Source organism: Podarcis gaigeae (genome assembly GCF_964106915.1).
Source record: "Podarcis gaigeae genome assembly, chromosome: 3".
Taxonomy (NCBI): domain Eukaryota; kingdom Metazoa; phylum Chordata; class Lepidosauria; order Squamata; family Lacertidae; genus Podarcis; species Podarcis gaigeae.
This window is the reverse complement of record NC_139680.1, coordinates 120,452,263-120,465,630: the sequence shown is the minus strand read 5'-3', so window position 1 is coordinate 120,465,630 and position 13,368 is coordinate 120,452,263. Positions and strand designations below refer to the sequence as shown.

The 13,368-nt window shown below is 45.6% G+C and overlaps 1 protein-coding gene across 14 annotated transcripts in view; it reads left to right on the top strand.

Annotated features, from left to right (window-relative positions):
- Positions 1–13,368, top strand: part of OTOF (otoferlin) — a 194,931-nt gene that overhangs the window by 154,881 nt on the left and 26,682 nt on the right. For 10 of the 14 annotated variants that reach the window (XM_083732971.1, XM_083732973.1, XM_083732966.1 and 7 more), the window contains 5 exons: positions 2,305–2,371; positions 5,790–5,956; positions 8,401–8,535; positions 10,641–10,778; positions 12,132–12,259. In XM_083732971.1, coding sequence (XP_083589097.1) covers positions 2,305–2,371; positions 5,790–5,956; positions 8,401–8,535; positions 10,641–10,778; positions 12,132–12,259 — 635 coding nt within the window. The remainder of the gene's footprint in view (positions 1–2,304; positions 2,372–5,789; positions 5,957–8,400; positions 8,536–10,640; positions 10,779–12,131; positions 12,260–13,368) is intronic. The other 4 variants (XM_083732962.1, XM_083732969.1, XM_083732970.1 and 1 more) reach the window with 1 other exon arrangement.

The following is a 13,368-nucleotide window of genomic DNA, read 5'->3' as shown; positions in this document are numbered from 1 at the left end:
GTTCCTGTTCCTCTTCCTATACTCTTATCTTGGGGAAAGAAGAAGGTCACCAACTCTAAGAGAACTCCTGGCGCCATTTAGATAGATAGATAGATAGATTCTTTATTGTCATTACACAAGTGCAACATTGCACAAGTGCAACGAAATTGGATGCCATCCCTTAAAAACAACAAAAGCAACACAACAACAACAACCAAACAAACCACATTCCAGCCACACCCACACCCACACCCATCAAACTCCCAGGTCACACTATCGAGTTACTGCATTTAAGAAGGCCACAGCTCTTGGATAGAAACTATTTTTCAGTCTATTTGTCCTTGACTTGATGTTTCTGTATCTCCTGCCAGAAGGCAGTAGTACAAACAGACTGTGTCCCGGGTGAGATGCATCCTGCAGGATATTGTTTGCTTTCCTAAGACAGCGGGAACCGTACAGTTCTTCCAAAGATGGGAGGGGATGACCAATAATCCTTTGGGCTGTGGTTATGACCTTCTGGAGCACCTTCCTCTTCCTAGCTGTACAGCTGGAGAACCAGGCACAAATACAGTATGTGAGAATGCTCTCTATGGAGCCTCGGTAGAAGGACACCAGCAGTCTCTCACTCAGATTGTTCTTCTTTAAAAGTCTGAGGAAATAAATTCTCTGCTGGGCCTTCTTCACCAGAGCAGTAGTATTTGCGCTCCAAGTCATGCCCTGATCGATAGTCACTCCCAAAAACCTGAATTCCGCCACCCTCTCCACCCGTTCCCCATTTCCGGGTCTCTTGTCAGACCTGACGAGGTCTGTGCGTCTTTGTGGTCAGGATGTAAGATAAGACCCAGATGTGCCATCCCTGTTCCACTCGGAACTGGCAAGGCCATCCATTGCTGTCACGGACTGATAAAGGAGAGGGCTTTGAGCACTTGTTTATACAGCTGGCTTTCTGTTTATACATTGACTCAAGTGCTCAAGTTAATGCATTTTAGAAATGCTCCCTTGGAGAAGGAAAATGGGGATTTTGGGTCCCGTTTCAGACTGACTGCACAGAAACCAATTCCTTCAACACAAGAGCCGTTCTCCCATTCTGCAAAACAAAGCGAATTCTAATTCCAGACGAGATATACTTTGCTCTTCCCGTATTGTTAGGCTGGCTTGGTCACGTGCCGCCAAATTCCTCCAGGGCTTCTGTGCGATTAATGCTGCTGGAACAACTTCATCCCAGCATGCATTGCAAGGGGTTGGACTAGATGGCCTCTGGGTCCCTTCCAACTCTACAATTCTACGATTCTATAATTCAGTGCCCTTCTAGGCTGTGTATTCCAGGGTTCAGCAAACTTTTTCAGCAGGGGGCCGATCCACTGTCCCTCAGACCTTGTGAGGGCCAGAGTATATTTTGGAAAAAAAATTTTTTAAATGAATGAATTCCTATGCCCCATAAATAACCCAGAGATGCATTTTAAATAAAAGGACACATTCTACTCATGTACAAACACGTTGATTTCTGGACTGTCTGCGAGCCGGATTGAGAAGGCGATTGGGCCGGATCCAGCCCCTGGACCTTAGTTTGCTTACCCATGGTGTATTCTGTGATATAGAAAGGCTGCCTTAGCTGTGATTGTGGCATTCTTTTGTAATGATAAATACTTAATTCCTGAGTCCAGGTCACAGGCTCACCCTATTCTATACCCAAATGTGCCCTTAAGGCAGGATTTGTGAGCACAGAGACAACAGGTGAGGCTTTTCCCATTTCTATCCAAACTGCAGACGAATATTTGAGGTCACTGAAAGAGTCAAAATGGCTTTAGAATTGTTCTCCTGTACTATTTCAGACACGTGGTTTATATACTTATGTATGCGTTTGCCTTGTACATTTATGAACATTTATTATATATATACAGTGGTGCCCCGCAAGACGAATGCCTCGCAAGACGGAAAACCCACTAGACGAAAGGGTTTTCCGTTTTGGAGGCACTTCGCAAAATGAATTTCCCTATGGGCTTGCTTCGCAAGACGAAAATGTCTTGCGAGTTCCTGCGGAGTTTTTCCCCTTCCCCCCCCCTTTTCCTAAGCCGCTAAGCCGCTTATCAGCTGATCCGCTGATAAGCCGCTTAGCAGCTGATCGCTAAAAGCCGCTAAACCGCTAATAGCGCTAATCCGCTAAGCTGTCAATGGGCTTGCTTCGCAAGACGAAAAAAACGCTATACGAAGAGCCTCACGGAACGGATTAATTTCGTCTTGCGAGGCACCACTGTATATATATGACCTTAGAATTCCTATAATACCTACATTGTCGTGTGACCTTCCTTTATTCCATTTTTCTAGCTGCTTCGACAGCAGGAGGCGGCTGCGGCCGAAGCGGAGGAGAAAGATGAGATGGATCTGTCTGAGGGTAAATTTTTGGAAATCGGGAGTTCAAAGAAACGAAAGGTGGATTAGACAGGAGAGTTAACCCCCCCCCCAAAAAAAAACCCCTGTAATGTTTGGGGAATTCAAACTACAAGGAAAGCCCCACTCGCTGACAGAGCCTGCAGCTTCCACAGCTGGAGAGCAGGCAGAAATTTAACAGGTCAAGCTTTCCTTCTCACTGCAGCTTCAGGAATGGGCAGCCCTTCACCTCTGGGCTACTTGATCGGCCATGCAGCTGTGAAAACCAGGGCTCTCCTGAAAGGAGATTAGCTTTGTTCCATGCAAAATATTTGCAAACTGCTTCAGGTTTAGCAGAGGACCAGTAAGCGAGGAGGAGACCAGGGTTTAATTGCTTTGAGATTTGTTTGGGTTCTTTTTTTAAATCAAGCGGTGCATTATTATTATTATTATTATTATTATTATTATTATTATGTGCCACCCTTCATCACAAGATCTCAGGGCAGTTCACAAAACAATACACAAGATGAGAAACACAACTCAGTAATTAAAACGAAAACAACAAAACAACTCTCCCATCCCACAGACCCACATAAAAGGCTGTAGTATTAGTATTTATTCCAAAATTATGAAACATAGAGATTTGGTCTCTCCAAATCTCCCCCCCCCCGAAAAAAATGAGCTCCTCTCCTAGAGCTGAAACAAAATGCAAGTACAGTGGTGCCCCGCAAGACGAAGGCCTCACAAGACGGAAAACCCGCTAGACGAAAGGGTTTTCCGTTTTGGAGGCGCTTCGCAAAACGAATTTCCCTATGGGCTTGCTTCGCAAGACGAAATGTCTTGCGAGTTCCTGCAGGTTTTTTCCCCTCCCCCCTTTTCCTAAGCCGCTAAGCCGCTTATCAGCTGATCCGCTGATAAGCCGCTAAACCGCTAATAGCGCTAATCCGCTAAGCTGTCAATGGGCTTGCTTCGCAAGACGAAAAAACCGCTATACGAAGAGCCTCACGAAACGGATTAATTTCGTCTTGCGAGGCACCACTGTACCTGAACTGTAGAAACATTGTGAACTGTTGAAAATGAATTCTCCTTTTCCACCTGCGAGGAAACTGTTGTGCTATTACATTTATTTTTTTTTAATGCATATGAAAAGAGTTCAGCACAGGCCCCTTCCATGGTACCATCTGCAGGGTGTTTGTGCCTCCTTCCATTTCTTCCTCGCTCTCTCTTTGCCAACTGCCCAAAAGCAAAGGTTTGGGCACTTTCTGTCTCCCTCTCTGCATGGTCCCCCCACCTCCCTCAGTTTTTCTGTCATCAACCCATCACTGGCAAAGAGGCGATGAAAGCTGGCAGAATTGGACTTTGGAGCTGGGCATGTCAGATGTCTTGGGGAAGGCTGGGGGCACTTCTGTGATCCGACACTGTCTGATGTAGAATCAGAAAGTTCCCTCCTCCTGCCTTGAGGCCCCAAGAAAGTTTCAGGAGGAGAAGAAAGTTGTAAAGGGAACACAACCCAATGTGTACCCCTCTAAACCTTGAAGGAGAGATAGAGAGGTCAGCAAAGAGGTTAAAGCTACAGGGATAGTTTTGGGGATTTGGGGGTCCTATACTCTGTTTAGACCCCGTGCAGACCCTTTTCCTGCAAGCTGAGTTGCACCCAAACTTCCAGGGAAACCACGAACACCTCCCTCCCAATGAATCGAAGCATTCTGTCTGCCTTTGGGGAAGCAGTTTCGTCCCTCTCTTTGGCTGCCGTTGAGCAGAACAAAGCAAAAATAGTCTCTTACCATTGAAAGAGATTTTAATGATCACAGCGGAAGAGAAAATTGTCCATTCTCAGAGCGCAGGTGCTCCCAATTAAGGTATACCCCCACTTTCCTCCCGAGTCTCTTCCTCATCTTGCAACCTGATCTCGCAACCACTGCGCCTTCTGTGCAGCTACCTTATCTAATCTCCGTGACCTTGGACTGATCGGCTGGACACTTTCTGGCGAACAGGAGTCTGTTAACTCTCTCCCTCCCGGTTCTTCTTCTCCTAGCTGTTCACCACCCAGTTCTTCCCAACTGTTGTCTTTTGAACTATGCCCCTCTGCAAACCGCTTTCCCAAATCTATACTGTTCCACTGCACCCGGGAAGTGTCAGGATCCTGATTGGGACGTTAAATAAATTGGAGTTCTTGTTATTAAATATACCAAGAAAAAAGCACATCAAGAACTCTGGCCAGTATAAGTTTCAAAAGTGGGAGTGGTCCCTACTCGCAAATCAATAGTCAGTTGTAACAAAAACTAATCCATTCAAAAGTATGTATTCTGACAAGGATTACAAACTCAAATAGAGATTACAAACTCAAACTCATAAGGATATGTATAACACAATAATTCGTTACAGTATTAAAGGTAAGAGTTTATGAGTAGAGATAAATTCATGTTAGTCCATAGTAAAATTTCATGTGAAGATCTTAGTTTCAATCATTGAGCAGAAGTCAGAAGTCAATTATGGATCAGAAACCAGGACAGGGCCCTGTTTCGATGTATTCACCTTCATCAGCTGGAAGTATCAAACATTACATGAAAATACATTCAAATTCTAAATTATCATAAATTATAAAACGCAACATTTGCTTCCTTATCTAATTTTTAAGGGGTCGTATAAGTTTGAAGAATTCGTATAAATATATCCTGTTATTTTTCTACGTTTCTCAGAGATGACGCCTGGAAATAACGAATATTAATAATTACATGTGTTGGATCGAATTAAAAACTCCAAAGCAGCATATAATCATATGATTCCTCACCTAAATGGGGGTAGATCAACGTGTATATTGGGCTTTTCTGTGTGTTTTATTTGTGAGTAGGGACCACTCCCACTTTTGAAACTTACCATATTTTTCGCTTCATAAGACACACCAGACCACAAGACGCACCTAGTTTTTGGAGGAGGAAAACAAGAAAAAAAATATTCTGAATCTCAGAAGCCAGAACAGCAAGAGGAATCGCTGCGCAGTGAAAGCAGCAACCCCTCTTGCTGTTCTGGCTTCTGGGATAGCTGCGCAGCCTGCATTCGCTCCATAAGACACACACACATTTCCCCTTACTTTTTAGGAGGGAAAAAGTGAGTCTTATAGAGCAAAAAATATGGTATATTGGCCAGAGTTCTTGGTGGGGTTTTTTCTAGGCTCCTGATCAGGAGCGGGGGGGGGGGGCGCTTCCGACATTCCTCACCTGTGCAGTCCTTTTCAGCATGGTACCTGAGACATTAATATCAAGGACTGGTGGTCTCCCCAAGCCTCAGTGGGAAGGTTTAGGAACGGCAAAAATTGGTTTGATAGGGGCTGCCTGTCAGCTTTCATGCACATCACGGCTGCTCCTTCTGTTTCTCGTCTCCCGCCTTTGCCGCACCTGCCCTCCCCATACGCCATCTGCCACTGGTTCCCTTGGGGGGCTCAGAAATCAGACTCGATGACTCTCCCATGAAAGGCTCCAAAGGCCAAGGGAAGACCAAAGAGAAAATCAAGGCCCCCAAGGAAGACAAGAAGAAGAAGCAGCAACAGGGGCAGCCGCCGACGTCCGAGGGTCCTGAGAAGAAGAACAAGCAGAAGATCGATGAGCTTAAGGTGAGCTGTGCCAGATCCCAGCTGCATCAGAAGCGTGGGTTTATGGGGGGTTTAGCTCTGCATCCTGAGGGCCCCTCCAGACTGGGGTTTTTATTTTTTCCTTTGCAGGTGTATTCTATAACCTAATTTAGGGTTGCCATATTTCAAAAAGTGAAGATCCGGACGCAAACGTTGAGTTTTTTAAAAACTATTTTTTAAATGAATATCTATAGGTGAAACTCGAAAAATTAGAATATCGTGGAGAATTCAGTAATTCAGCTTAAAAGGTGAAATTAATACATGACATGCAAAGCGAGATATGTCAAGCCTTTATTTGTTATAATTGTGATGATTATATATATGAGTCTATCTCGTATATTGGTTTCACCTTTTAAGTTGAATTACTGAAATAAATGAACTTTTCCATGATATTCTAATTTTTCGAGCTTCACCTGTACACTGCCGACATGGGCTGCCATACGTCCACATTTTCCTGGACATCTCAGCAATTTCCATCGAGATGCTGTTTATGAGGGTTATATCCGGGAAATTCCAGGCGTATGGTAATCCTAACCTAATTACCATATTTTTCGCTCCATAAGATGCACCTGACCATAAGACGCACCTAGTTTTTAGAGGAGGAAAACAAGAAAAAAATATATTCTGACGAAACAGTGGCTGTATGATTTTTGTGGTTCATGCTGTGGCCACAGACATGTGATCTGACGGTGAGTTTGGGCTAGCCCAATGCAAAAATCCTGAGGATCCATGTGGATCCGTGCTTTGTAACCACGTTTTTGCGCCATTGCAGCCCTACAAAACAGTGGGTGCGTGATTTTTTCGGTGCAGGCTGTAGCCATGGACACGTTATGTGATCTGATGATGAACTTGGGGTGATGCAATGCAAAAATCCTGAGGATCCATGTGGATCCGTGCTTTGTAACCACGTTTTAAGTGGGGAGGGAAGGAAAAACACTGCAGGGACAAGGAGCACGTGTGGGGTGGGTGGAGAAGCTTTGCTGCTTTTCAGTGAGCTGAGCGGGGAGGAGGGAGGGAAAGAGAGCACACTCGCTTTAAAGCTGCCAACCGGACAGGAGCCGCTTACTCTCCCGCTTTGCTGCTTCAAAGCAAGCCACAGAGGAGGGAATGAAGGGGAACCATGGATCCTCTGCTCGATATATATATATATATAGTTGCTTCTTGGTATCTGAAGAAATGTGCATGCACATGAAAGCTTATACTAAGAACAAACTTAGTTGGTCTCTAAGGTGCTCCTGGACAATATATATATATATATATATATATGCAGGTTTTGGTGTCCTCGGGTGTCTTCCCGTGTAAAAGTTGGGGTGTCTAGGCGACGTTTCGACGAGGTCTCACTCGTCATCTTCAGGCTGGTGCTTTCGGCTTCTTGTTACTGGAACAGAGCGGGATCTCAATGTTTGAGTTCCTATAAATACTGTAGAGGGGGTGTGGTGTCTAGCCTCCAATGTTCTGGGCAGAGAGGAAGTTCCCAGGCTAGTGTGCCTTTTCTTCTTTTGTTCCTTAATTACTTGAGAGATACCTTGAGTGATTTCTTGAGTGATATCCTGAGTACCACTTAGGTGGGTCATTAGGTGTGGATTAGTTGCTAAAGTCTTTGTGTCTTGACCTCTTGAACTTTGTGAAGAGTTTTCCTGAGAAGATGGCTGTATTGCACTTAGTTGTGCTTTGGCTTGGCTTCGTGTATAGGGGCGAGCTGTGGTTTTGTGGCTTGTGTCAGCCAGATCTGTGTAGGGATTGCAGGGGGGTGCAGCATCCGGAGGTGCCACCATGGATTGGCTACTGGATGGTGTCAGTAATTCATCTGTGGAGAGGGTCTGGGTTTGGGTCTGGTGTGGTTGATTGGTGTTGGCGTTCTGTGTGCCTCTGGATCTGGTGTCAGTTTTTGTGGAGAGGGCTAATTTCCAGATGTCTGGCAAGCGGGATGTGTCGTCACGCTTGTTCATGTTGTGAGGGTGTTTCTCTATCTCGATGGCTTCCATGATTATTCTCTTGTGGTGATGTTCCGTGTTAAAGAGCAATTTGGAATCTGCAAAATTAATTTCGTGTCCTGTTTCTTTCATGTGTTGGAAAAGAGAGGAAGTTTTTTCTTCTTTTTTGACGGCATTCTTGTGTTCTGCGATACGTGCATTTATTCGTCTGTTTGTTTGTCCAATGTACGTGGAAATATATATATATATTTCAACTGCGTCAAACCAACACGGCTTCCTACCTGAATCTTAAATATTGGTATGTTTGGAAACATTGCTCTAAAATTTTGCTTGATTTTATCATTTTTGTAAACTGCTTTGAGGTTTGGGGGCTTCTTTTGCCATCAAGAGGTTATGAAACGGAGAAATACAACGAAGAGCAATTATTATTATTATTTCTACTTTGCATGCTTCGCTGTTGCTTTCCCGGGTTCATTGTCACCTCCTCTCCAGGTGTTCCCCAAAGAGCTGGAGACAGAATTTGACTACTTTGAGGACTGGCTGCACACTTTCAACCTCTTTCGGGGGAAGATTGGCGACGATGATGACCACGCAGCCGACGAGGATCGCATCGTGGGCAGGTTCAAAGTGAGTTGGGGGGCTGGCATCTGCAAACCTCCACACACAGCAGAGTCAGAACAGTTTATGGCCCTCTTTTCAGAGATGTGATGCCTTTATACTTCTAGAAATGGGTAGTGGTCCTCCCTCCCTCCTCTCACATTGGATTTGTTGTTGTTTAATCGTTTAGTCATGTCCGCCTCTTCATGACCCCCTGGACCAGAGCACACCAGGCCCTCCTGTCTTCCACTGCCTCCCGCAGTTTGGTCAAACTCATGCTGGTCGCTTCGAGAACACTGTCCCATCATCTCGTCCTCTGTTGTCCCCTTCTCCTTGTGCCCTCCATCTTTCCCAACGTCAGGGTCTTTTCCAGGGAGTCTTCTCTTCTCCTGAGGTGGCCAAAGTCTTGGAGCCTCAGCTTCAGGATCTGTCCTTCCAGTGAGCACTCAGGGCTGATTTCCTTCAGAATGGAGAGGTCGGATCTTCTTGGAGTCCATGGGACTCTCAAGAGTCTCCTCTAGCAGCATAATTCAAAAGCATCAATTCTTCGGTGATCAGCCTTCTTTATGGTCCAGCTCTCACATTGGATAGGATTTCAAAATACGGATGCCAGAAAACAGGGAATTATGTTCACATGTGGTGGAGGTGTCACTATGTACAATTTTTCTGGCAAAGGGTGTTTAAGGCAGCCCTGTTCAGGGAAGTTTTTAATGTGTGACATTTTAGTGTATTTTTGGTCTCTGTGGAAGCAGCCCAGAGTGGCTGGGGAAACCCAGCCAGATGGGCGGGGTACAATAAATAATAATTATTATTATTATTATTATTATTATTGAGATAACAGAAATCATGGGGTTAAAGCTGTCTGAAAATCCAGAAGTTGCATTATTATCAATTTATGGTGGGGTAGAAGGTTCGCAGGCTGTGAAGGACTTGCTCACAAATTTATTTATTTAAAAAAATTATTCATTGTTCTTTTTCATTCATTACATACATCTCAAATTCTTAACATTTATTATATATTCCTCCCTCCCTCCCCTACAAGGCTTCCCCCTTCTGCTTCTGGTTTGTCTCTCTTTTCACCCACTTCGCTATCTCCTAACAGAAAAAGTTATTAATAACATAACATCAAGCCTAAAAACATAAAATAAAAGTAAATACAGCATCATATTTCACTATCTTCTAAACATTTTCTAGTACTGATAATGTGAATGTTTATTTAAATCCTGCCATCAAGTCTATTGACTTTTTTTCTGCTGCTCACAAATTTATTGACAGCTGCATGAATTATTATAGCTAGAAAGTGGAAGGGGGCAAGGTGAATATAAAATGGAAGAATGGTATAAAGAGGTGTGGGATATAGCTATTAATGATAAATTTACATGTGCTGTTAAGGTAAGACGGGGAATATGCAGGAGAAATGATTTTGAGGAGATATGGAAGGTGCTTGTAGAATTTGTACTGTTAAAACGGAAAGGGGTCAAACCATTGTAAGAGGTGTTGAATTTTGGGTTGGATAGTTACAATGGAATGGTCTCAGTGGTGGGGTACATCTGTTTATTCTTATTCATTTATGATTATTACTTTGTCTGAATGAATGAATGAATGAATGAATGAATGAATGAATGAATAAAAATACATAGAGCTATCTTAAACAAGCTGACAAACCTGGAAGCTTAGAAATTTCCAATTTTCTGATTTCAAACCTGCATTTTCCATGTGGAGCTGGGGGTCTGTTATTCCTGGAGCCATTATCCTGGTGCACCAAAACACAAGAGGGAGAGGTTTTTGTTTTTTTAAAGAGGCCACATGCCACAGGGATTCTTTAGCTGCAATTCCTGCACTGCAGAAGGGGTTGGACTAGATGACCCTTGCGAGTCCCTCACAATCTCTGAGCCTGTGATTCGGTCATGCTCCCGTTTTGCTTTTGTTTTTAATGTTTGATGGTTTATTGTGCTTTTAATTCTGTTGGGAGCCGCCCAGAGTGGCTGGGGAAACCCAGCCAGATGGGTGGGGTATAACTAAAATATTATTATTATTATTATTATTATTATTATTATTATTATTGCTTTGCCCAGGCCTGGATTCCCTTTTAACCAGATTAAAACATCTCCTCCTCCTCCCCCTTTTTCTTGCAGGGCTCCATGTGCGTCTACAAAGTGCCACTCCCTGATGACATCACCAAAGAGGCGGGGTACGACCCAAATTTCGGCATGTTCCAGGGCATCCCAAGCAACGACCCCATCAATGTGCTGGTTCGGGTCTACGTGGTGAGGGTAAGCAAACAGACACACATGGTTTTCTCTTTCTTCTTACAGCCCTTCCAGCTCCAAGCATTTGATTCCATTGAGCTGCCCCCAGTCAGGTTCTGGTTGCCTTGCCTCAAAAAGGAGATTATAGGTCTGGGAAAAGTTCAGAAAAGAGCCGCCCAAATGATCAAGGGGATGGAGCGGCTCCTGTATGAAGAAAGGTTGTGGTGTTTGGGACTTTTTAGTCTAGAGAAAAGGAGAAATTGAAATTGAAATACTTTATTGTCACTTGTACAACTTATATACAGTGAGATACATACAACAACAGTGAGATACAGACAACAACAGTGTTTTGTGTTGTGTAGGCTCCGATGATGCAAGTCATGGGCCCTGCCTGCTCCCTCAAATATTACTGGTTTGCTCATTTCTATATATAGGGTGCCTACATTCTGCATGGACTGGTTGCAGGGCAACATGTACAAATGGCTTCAGATACCTATTAGGTCCATCAATTACCATATAGCATATATTCAGCACAAAAAACAGTGACAATTTGTTGTTGACAAAGGACAGCTGGACATATAAAGGGCCCCATTATCTTCAGGAGCTGAGGGCCTCATCAAACCTCAATCTGGCCCTGTACGTACCTTAAGGTCAGCCTTGTGCTGGGCCCAGGGGTAACCCGTGAAACGCCGTCCAGGACCGGTCCAGAGTCCAAAGGTTCCACGAGAAGTTAGTCCTACAGGGCCAAGGCAGGAAACCAGGCAAGGTCAGGCACAGGGTCTCAGGCAGGTTCTAGTAATGTTGCTCCTGCAACCTGGGGCGGGGTCCGACAGCCTTTTATCTCTGTCAGGGTAACAGCCGGTCCTGATCCCCCGGCGACTCACCTCCCTGCCTCGCCCGAAGACGAGCACTCCTCCTGCGAGTACTCAGGTCTCTCCTTTTCTCAGACCTTACTCTTTGTAGCTCTGGAGATGTTGGTGGGTTACTAGACCCAGAGGCCGCCTCAGCCTCCCCTGACCCAACCGGTAGTGGAGCAGCTGTGAGTGATGGCCCAGCTGGAGGCAACGAGGTCATCCCCGCATCTGGAGCCAGGGCAGGCTCAGGCCCCTGACTCGGCCCAGCTGGTGTTTGCTGCAGGGGAACCTGTGCAGACTGGGGCTCTTCAGAATCAGGCCCCAGACTTGGTTCGGATGATGCCTGAGGCACAGGATCTGGTGCGGACTGAGTCTCCTCTGGTTCTGAGTCCGAGCCCGAGTCCCAGGCCATCACAAGCCTCTTCAAAGATAGATAGCAGGCGAGCTGGAGAGAAGGGACCCCTTTTTGTTAATGTGGGACTTTAGGGTTGCATCCTGCAATGAGCCTTGGCTTCTCTTCCAGGCCACCGATCTGCATCCTGCCGACATCAACGGCAAAGCTGACCCGTACGTCGTCATCAAGTTGGGGAAGACGGACATCAAGGACAAGGAGAACTACATCTCCAAACAGCTGAACCCCATTTTTGGAAAGTAAGGGGACTCCGCGCTGAGCCAGGCTGCCATTTTGCACAGCGCTGCCTTGGTTGGGTTTTCTTTTGCCTCCAGGGCAGCAGAAAACAAGTTTGTTCCATCTTCCACGTGGCAGTCCTTTCGCCCAGAAGGCGGAGCAAGATTGCTTTCTGCTGCTCTAGAGGCGAGGACCCCCCAAAATGTATTTCAAGGACAAAGAAGGAGATCCTGAGAAAATATCAGGAAGGACTTTCTGGGGGTAGGATACATTCAAGGGTGGAACAGATTCTCTCTGATGATGGTGGGCTTTCCTTCGTTGAAGGTTTTTTAAAGAGAGTTTGGATGGCCGTCGGTCAGGGATGGCCACGCAGCAGGGGGGTTAGGCTAGATGACCACTGAGGGCTCTTCCAGCTCTCTGACTGTGCCTTGGCCTTGTAGACCTGAAGGAGCGTCTCCACCCCCATCGTTCTGCCTGGACACTGAGATCCAGCTCTGAGGGCCTTCTGGCAGTTCCCTCACTGCGAGAAGCCAAGTTACAGGGAACCAGGCAGAGGACCTTCTTGGTGGTGGCGCCCACTCTGTGGAACACCCTCCCACCAGATGTCGAAGAGAAAAACAACTATCTGACTTTTAGAAGACATCTGAAGGCAGCCCTGTTTAGGGAAGCTTTTAATGTTTAATAGGTTTTGTATTTTAATATTCTGTTGGAAGCCACACAGAGTGGCTGGGGAAACGTAGCCAGATGGGCGGGGTATAAATAATAAATTGTTGTTGTTGTTGTTGTTGTTGTTGTTGTTAAAGCTCAGGTGGACACCAGACCTGCCAGGAAGCAGCCTCAGAGACATTTGCAGGCACCTGTGAGGCAGCAAAATTCCATTAGTACTGGGATGCATTAATGGGGGTGGAGAACTGGGGTTTTCCAAACCAGGCGTTGCACACCTTAGGCTAGCCTTCCTCAATCTCAGGTCCCCAGGTATTGTTGGACTACATCTCCCATCATCCCTAGCTAGCAGGATCTGTGGTCAGGGATGCTGGGAGTTGTCGTTAGCCCGCACACTGAGGTCCAGGTCCGAGGGCCTTCTGGCGGTTCCCTCATTGCGAGAAGTGAGGTTACAGGAAACCAGGCAGAG